Raw genomic sequence first — 8,409 nt, forward strand, 5'->3', positions numbered from 1 at the left:
TTTCTGCAGTCAAGAGAAATTTGAAAATCCAAACCATTGATGTTGAAACTTCATTCAGCAACAATGAGTTTTAACTTTTGTCAAAACATAGTGCCATAGCTCTCATACTTCTTGATGATCACTTTGAGCTGAGGGAAAGGAATTCATTATTGCCTTTCTTTTAGCAAGTTTCCCCCCATCGACTTCAACACGTCATCTGAGGGGTGATCTAGAAGTTGAGCACCTCAGTGGTCGTTAACCTCATTGGTAGTCACTTTACATCAATGTTGCATGACTCGTACTTGTATAAGACTCGTCACACTATTGACTCGTCGACTCATATAAGACTCAGGAACGACCCGTACAAGACTCGTCAAAATACAAAAAAACATTAAAAAATGTTCCACCAAGGTTCTGGGACGAGGGGGCGAGGGGGCGCGGGAGCGGCCTATGCAAAAGCTCCCTACCATTTTTTAGGAAACGTGGGGGAGCGTCAAGGTCTTAAAAATTTATAAATATAAAATATAATTTATTAATTGAGTCCACTATAACAATTTGGTTTGAATTGAAAAGCTGCAAAGCATGATCATTGATATGAATTCCTGGAGCAAGAAAGCAATGAATTTGAAAATTTACACAATCCTTCTTAGAAGAAAACTTAAACAAAGAGAGAACTGTCCTTCTTAGAAGTAAACTTAAACAAAGAGAGAACTGTCCTTCTTAGAAGAAAACTTAAACATAGAGAGATCTCAGAACTATAGTGGATTATGTATAATGATTTTGAGAAACTGGACTTCTAAGTTCTTGACATATTAGTTAGGCAGGCCGTAGATTTTCAACTGATAATATTAATATATGAATAGCCTATTTGGCAATGCTTCCATAGGACTAGCCCATAGGTCTGATATACCTTCACAATTCTGTTTTAGATACTGCCAACCTAGAGAAAAAGTCTAAAAGAAATCATTTTTGGAACTTGGACTAAACAGAACCTGGATGCTTTTTCCACAGGTAAAGACCATAGGCCTAATATAGTAATAGGCTGACTGTCTATTGTTTATTCAGTTCCCAGGTAACCATTGCGACAGCCATAACCTTCTGCCATAGATTTTTCCATCGGCAATCTCATGCAAAAAATGATAGACACGTAAGTGGAAGTTACTTTCTTCTTTTCATGTTGTTAGACTGCTTAGTTAGTTTCCATTTTACAGATCCTGCTGGTTTCTTTCTTTGAGCGAATGTATATTTTGAACCCTTTAAGTTCTCATGGGATCAAAATTAGATGTCAGGGCAGAATTTTGAGAAATCATATAGGAAAGTAATTGGGTGGCTGGTGGAATATTAACATTCTGTATTTTATTAGGTCTTATCATATCAACAATATTATATTTCAGTCAGGTCTCATCAACACAACGCATGGTAGTCAAGGAGGCAGTCTTTTAAGTTTTTACAAGTCGGATTTTTCACCCATACTTGTGGTTAATTGGTTCCTGGAAACAAAATAGTCAAATCCACTTTTCAGAACATGTGACAGTAGGCTCTTTTCCTAAACCTACTATCACCATGAACGGGGAGAGCCCATATTGAACCGATTCAAGGTCTTGGTTTTCCTAGCTTGCACTTTCAACAAATTGTATTAATTCACTGACTTTTTTTAGGTAATTTACCTTTTGTATACAATTCCTAATACAATCAATAATGATATAGGCACTGTTTATTAAAATCCGAAGAGTGAAATCCAACACTGTGAGTGGAGCGCTCAGCGAACTTGCAAACACTGTGAGTGGAGCGCTCAGCGAACTTGCAAACACTGTGGGTGTGTTGTTCATGGTTCAGGGTGCCGTTTTTATAACATGAAACAACAAGTTTCCAAAACCCTAAACGTTAATTAACTCTTAATTAAATATTACGTTCAACGTTTAGTTAATTAAAATGGTTTTTAATGCATTAAAGGTGTGCCACGTCTCCCCTCATCCCCCCACGTCCCCTCTCGCCCCCCCTCGTCCCCTCTCGCCCCCCTCGTCCCCTCTCATCCCCACACACCCCCCCACGTCCCCCTTTTCGAAAACGCCCCCTCAGGGAAGTGAAACGTTTCCTTGGCACGTCCCCCCTGAGTTTCCTCCATTTTGGGAGCGTGGGGAAACGTCCCCAACTCGTCCCCAAGTCCCCGGAGTGCGGGGGAGCAAGGAAACTAGACCCCTAGGGGGGGGGGCGAATCCCCGTGGAACACTGTTAAAATATGGTAAATTTTAAGCTCAAAAAAGAAACTAATGACAATTCCAATCCTTATAAGTTATAAAAACCACAATATATGCAATAATTCATAACATCATCTCATATATATAAAAGTACACCATAACATATTCGATTTTTGTAAGCAAAACATTTAGATACTAAATAAGAAAAGGACTCATGATTCCATAATTAAAACAAAAATCTCCGCAAGTTCAAAATTCAAATACATGGCATAAATGATAAATGATTGTCTCATAACAATCTTGAGTCTCATCACTCATGGACAACTACGCCTACAATAAGCCCTCATGGAACTAGTGCTAACATCGGAAGGCTGAAGCAACTGTGAGGCAGGTGTATTAAGAATCTCCGTTTGAGATGGCAAACTACAGAGATCCTCAGTTTCTTCATCAAGCCAACTCAAATCAGGGGACGACTCCTCCACAACCCAATCAGACTTTAAATCAATAGTATCCAATAAAATTGGATTTGTATCCTTTGGTTGCACTTGTTTTATTAGCATTCGAAGGTTGTAGTAGAGATGAAAACCAACTTCTCCAACCTCTCATGCTCCAACTTGTTTCTCTTTTTGTTGTGGATGTGCTCAAACACTAACCAATTGTGCTCACAAGAAGAAGCAGTGCAGGGTTGACTCAGAACTCTGATGGTGAATTCTTGTAATTGTGGTGCCTCAGTGCCACAATCTATCCACCAATGAGCTGTAAAAAAATAACAACAAAGATTATTAGTTTGCAATGCCAAACATATAAAAGAGAACTAGCAAAATTACAAGCTAAGTTCTAACAATTTGCACTTACAAGGCATTTTCTTGTCCTTTACATACCTCGTTGTATGTTGATTTTGTTTTGAATATCTTGATTCAGGAAAATCTTCTCAATGCATATCATGACACCTCTCATCACCTCAGGATCTCTTTGAATGCTAGACCCCTCATTATAGAATAAGCTCAGATTGTGATATGCTCTTGTTGCATGCAATGGTGAATGTACTTGCCTATCCCACCTAGAATCAATAATTTGCCATATAGGGAGATATTTAGATTCGTTTCCCTTATAGAAAGTCTTGATGGCCTCTTTGGCCATGTCCATGCCCTCATAAATATATCCCATTGCAAGTTTCTGTCCATCCATCAATCTCAAGACTTTCACAAGGGGCTCAGTGAAGCTGACAATCTCAATGACTTTGTCCCATAAACTATCACCAAATACAGATGCTTTCATAGACAATGCTTCTGGTTTTGTGCTATCTTTCCAAAATACCCATTGCTAGCTACAAAACATTCTTCTCAAAGCTTTGTACTCATACAAAAGGCTTTGGAGGGAAAGAAAGTTTGTAGCAAACAGTGTGACAACTGGGCGACTAGGCTCACCTTGTGTGAATTCCCTCATAAGGTTCAACACCCAAGCATGATTATAAATATACTTGGTAATTTGTTTGCATTGTTGCACAACATCTTGCACCGACTCCAACTTCCCAATGTCCTCTAGTATCAAGTCTATGCAATGGGAAACGCATGGAGTCCAAAAAATGGTGGGATATTTGGCACAAAGCAACCTTCCAACTGCCACATAATTTGTTGCATTGTCCGTGATTACTTGGACAACATTTAGAACCTCAACTTCCTGCACCACATCAATCAACAATGTAAAAATCAAATGTGCATCTTTTACATTTGCAGATGCATCAATGGATTTTAGGAACATGGTTCCCTTAGGGCAAGCTATAACAAAATTTATATTGTTCTACCCCTCTGATCTATCCACCCATCAGACATAATTGTACATGTAAATTTCCATGAGCTTTTAATGCTCTCCAACCGTTCCTTGACACACTCAAGCTCCTCATCTAGCTCTTCCCCCTAAGTACATTATAAGATGGGGCTTTGTATCCAGGGCCAACACTTGCAATGGCATCCACCATGCGCTGATAAAAATAAGACTTTGCATAGTTGAATGAAACACTGTTATGGTACCAAAACCTCCTCACTGCCATATTTGCCTCCTTCCTCTTCTTTTCATTAAAACTATCCAACGTTGGTTGAGATCCTGGAGTTGTACGAGGACTGAAGAAAGAAGAGGTATACTCATGTTTGCCACAACACTTGAAGAGGAGTTACCAATACCTAGACTTTGAATTTGTGTTTCACTCTGAGATGAAGATCTACCTATCCCAACAATCTCATCCTTCCTTTTTGCCCTCTTAGAACTTTCTTCTTTAATGGCTTCCAAAGCAGCTACCATTTCAGTAGTGACTTCATCAAGGCAATTTTGACAACATTCCCAGGAATTCTAGCTAGGTGGTATTTCAGCCTATTTATGCCTGCATGCATTGTGGCATTGCAATAATTGCATTTGACATAGTGATCATTACCGGCAATGATTCGTTGACCATGTGCCCATGCCGAATCACGAGACTTTCTAGAACCCTTTGGTGGCATGGTGACAGAATCTGGAAGAAAATAAATAAATTTTAAAAATATTTTTTGGCTTTTTAAATTTTTTGGTTTTCAAATTTTTTTTAGTTTGCAAATTTTTTTGGGCCACAGAGCCAAAAAAAAGCTAAATTGAATACAAAAAATTTTAAAAAAATTACATGGAAAACATTCAAACAAGGTTCATGAAGCCTACCCTAAAGTTGGGTCTGATCTGATGAAGCCTCCTCCAAGAGCTCCTTCACTATGCAATGGAGTCACTCAACACTCATAGAAATTAGCCAAACACTCAAATGACACGTGAATGACAAATGGAAGGAAGAGAGGTGCTTATAAATCATTTTCTTCCCTCCAATTTCCCTTTCCCCCCTCCACCTCATTTCCAACACGCATAAATAAAAAATCAAAAAAAAAATTGCCTTTTGAGGGTCAACGGGTCTTATAAGGGTTCGATGTGGGTCTTATGGCAAACTCACAAGTCTTACACGGGTAGCCGGGTTTAATAAAATACACGCCGAGTCCGAGTCTTAAGCACGAGTTCTATGTGAGTGACCCGGCTCGCTATAGAACCCACCAAGACCTGCGGGTACCCGCGGTTCTTATACGGGTGGTTCTTCATTGCTTCACAACTGACAAGGTCAATCATCATTAGGCCTTGATCATACGACCTTCGCTCACTGTTCGACTCCAATACATATTTCACAGCAAGAAAGTTGTGCTCATACCTTATAGCCTGTTAGCCTCATCACTGGGTTCCTTCATGTTTGGTAGGTGCTTTCATCACTGGCATCTGACCATGTGGTTGCCTCCCGTGTGTCGACTTCAACACATCATCCACAGGGAGCAGCATACAGGTTATGTGGTAGCAGGCTGTGATTTCAGACAGGCATGAGGATGGATGAGAACCCCTTTCAATCGATCAATCCAGGCTCATAACCAAGCTCCACACTTGTGCCTCTCTCTAGCTCTTGAATCCTGTTGAATAAAGGGCTATTATATGACAAATGTCGAGTGTTAGAGGACAAGCAACCTATCAAAATCTCCCACAAGTGCAAGTTTTTGTCTTAAGCGCACTAGGGCTTCACAACCAACAACCTTGACAAGGTCAAGCACCTCTCCCAAGTATACAACAGTTGAAATACCAACTACCTCTATACCTAGAGTGATCTCAGCCACAAATGCTCTGATATTTTGTAGAAATTTACCTCAATTTACAGTTCAAAACTTTAACCTCTTAACTAAATGTTTCCCAGATCTTAATCCTAGGAGTTTTCAATCTTAAGAATGTTATAAAATATAAGCAAAATAGCAACAATAGTGGACTATATGTCAATTTTCTTAGAAACCACAATCTAAGTAGATCTGGAGTTGAGAGTTTTCTGCCAATATTGATAGCTTTTTACAGACTTATATAGACATCTTTTTTTATCTTTGCTTTATACAAGTCCTAAAGGAACCATGTGTATGAAGCTAACATATATAATGCAAAAATGTCGGTTTAATGTATATAATGCAGATATGGTAAGACTTAAGTTAAAACATTTTAAAAATGGATTGAGTACAAAGTAATCCTAATGTTCTCATCAATACAAGATGTTGAAATGTCCTTAAAAAGGCATTTAGAGGCATTGCAAATCAATCTCCGGATTCTTTAAAAACAACCAAAATAAGAAATTATAGCCAACAGAAAAAGAAAGGCACAACCAAAATAAGAAATTATAGCCAACAGAAAAAGAAAGGAAGAACTACGGACGCGGCCATTTCTCTCACTCAAATTGAACAATCTACAGGGAATGAGTAATAGAAAATCAGTAGTTCCACACCCAGAAACAAAGAACAGAGAATTAGATAACATACCGCGTTGAAGAAGTATTCCCTGCCTTCGGAGACGATTCTAAGTTTGAAATAATGGAGGAATTTATTTTCTCGACAAGGGCGGGCAAGTTCTTGTAGTGTTCTGCATAGTTTTTACTTGTGCCAGACTCGGTTGTATAGTCAGAGACACTGTAACCAAAGAAACAAAATATATTAGCATCCACGAAGGACCAAAATAGGTCAAAATAAATCAAGGGGGCTGTAAAAGTAAAACAAGCATAAAATGTCATGACACCGTGCAATGCTTTTGTCTTTTTCCTGGGGAGCTATGGACCCCATTAACATTTTCTAGGCCTTATTCCCTAAAGCCCCCATGGTGTTCGAAGATGGGTACCACTTCACCTTACTCGTATTGTTGCCAGCCTAATGGTTATCCAGTGAAATTAAAATACGTAAATCAAGTAGAACCGATTCTGAAAATCACAATAATCTGTTATAGTTTCAGTGAAGAATAAAGAACTAGGTTTTCCTTCAGTCATTTTCCCCATCCAACAGAGACCTCAGACATCCGAGAATGAAAAATAGTTTTCCCTTTGGGTAAATAGGGTTCTTGAAAGAGCGATTTTAAATCATTTTTCAAGGCAATTTCTCCCCCCATAATTAGAGAAACTTAGAAAAGAACAGGATTAACATACTTTATCTCCAAATTGTAAGGTTCAGGATGATCCTTGGCGTCGGATTCGGCCGTGGGAGCAGCGTCCACTACAAGCAAGTCTCCTATAATCCAAGCCTTAACAATCACCGACTTAGTCACTCCATCATGACTTCTGATGTAACAGAAAGCATATGCATCATCCATCTCATTCCATCCTTCAATTCCAACTTCTTCATTTCCTACAAAACAACAAGTACGCAATGCCTCAATTCCCTATTTCTTTTCCCACCGACTTACGACATACGAAATAGCTCACCGACTAAACCTGCAATTCAGAAATTGAACGCAATTTTATCCTCCATTGTGCTGCCAATGACAAACGATATTTACCCGAAACTGGCGATGATAATGATGCGGCTTGAGATCCGATGGCCGTGAGAGAATAACCCGCGGCTAAAAAGGAAGCGTGTACTGCAAAAGCTACCCTATCGTGAGAATTTCTGAAAGACGGCCGCGAAGCCCTTATCACACCTAGCACAGCACTGCCTGTAGCCATTGAAGAAGTTCGTCTTGCTTGTTTTACCAACTCACACACAGTTGCTTTGCTCTTTCTCGCGTCTCGGCGTGCTTGTTTGTTCTCCGTAGGATGTCCGGATGGCTTGCTCCCCACGCTGTTCAAATCTCTAATCGGTTTAACAACGTGTGTAGTTTATAATGAATAAGTCATGCATGTCAGCACATAGACTGTCGAGAGACCGCAAAATTGGCTAAACGTTAAACTAGCAATTGTGCCAAAAGATTGTTAAATGAAATTGGGGTATTTTGATTTGAGTAAATAATAATTTGTTATGTTGGAGGTGTTTTAGGTTGAGGTTCTATGAGTTAACACGGTAGAGATTTTTGGTTTATATATTGACAAGTTTGAGGAGTGGTTAAATTCGCAAGGAGGTGATGGTATTTATTTGGGCAAGTTTGTTATAACGCTTCTTTTGTATGCAAATGATCTTATTCTGATGGCTAACTTGGCTTTTGATTTGCAAGAGCACTTACTATCCCTTGAGCATTTTTGTAGAAGTGTGAAGATGCAAGTCAATATCAATAAAACGAAAGTAGTGGTTTTCTCTAAGAAAAGAAAACATAACTAGCAAAAGTTTTACTTTGAAAGCAACATTCTGGAAGAAGTTGTGCATCACAAATACCTCGGAATTGACTTCAACAAAAATCTAAGTTGGAATGGTTGTAGAAAGAAAAGAACTTTGGGGGGTTGGAAAGC

At 39.1% G+C, this 8,409-nt stretch overlaps 1 protein-coding gene across 3 annotated transcripts in view; it reads right to left on the minus strand.

Moving 5' to 3' along the window:
• LOC149232640 (putative proteasome inhibitor) overlaps positions 1-7,839 on the minus strand; it is a 105,066-nt gene extending 97,227 nt beyond the window's left edge. Inside the window, exons 1-3 of one of the 3 annotated variants that reach the window (XM_089379468.1) lie at positions 7,527-7,839; positions 7,177-7,375; positions 6,524-6,670 (exon numbers count right to left, since the gene is read on the minus strand). In XM_089379468.1, the coding sequence (XP_089235594.1) occupies positions 6,524-6,670; positions 7,177-7,375; positions 7,527-7,692 (512 nt within the window). In that variant the 5' untranslated portion in view covers positions 7,693-7,839. The remainder of the gene's footprint in view (positions 1-6,523; positions 6,671-7,176; positions 7,376-7,526) is intronic. The other 2 variants (XM_089379466.1, XM_089379467.1) reach the window with 2 other exon arrangements.
• Between the last annotated feature and the right edge of the window lie 570 nt (positions 7,840-8,409).

This window comes from Pinus tabuliformis, chromosome J (genome assembly GCF_031772625.1).
Source record: "Pinus tabuliformis cultivar Carrire ecotype Pingquan chromosome J, CPIR1, whole genome shotgun sequence".
In the NCBI taxonomy this organism is placed as follows: domain Eukaryota; kingdom Viridiplantae; phylum Streptophyta; class Pinopsida; order Pinales; family Pinaceae; genus Pinus; species Pinus tabuliformis.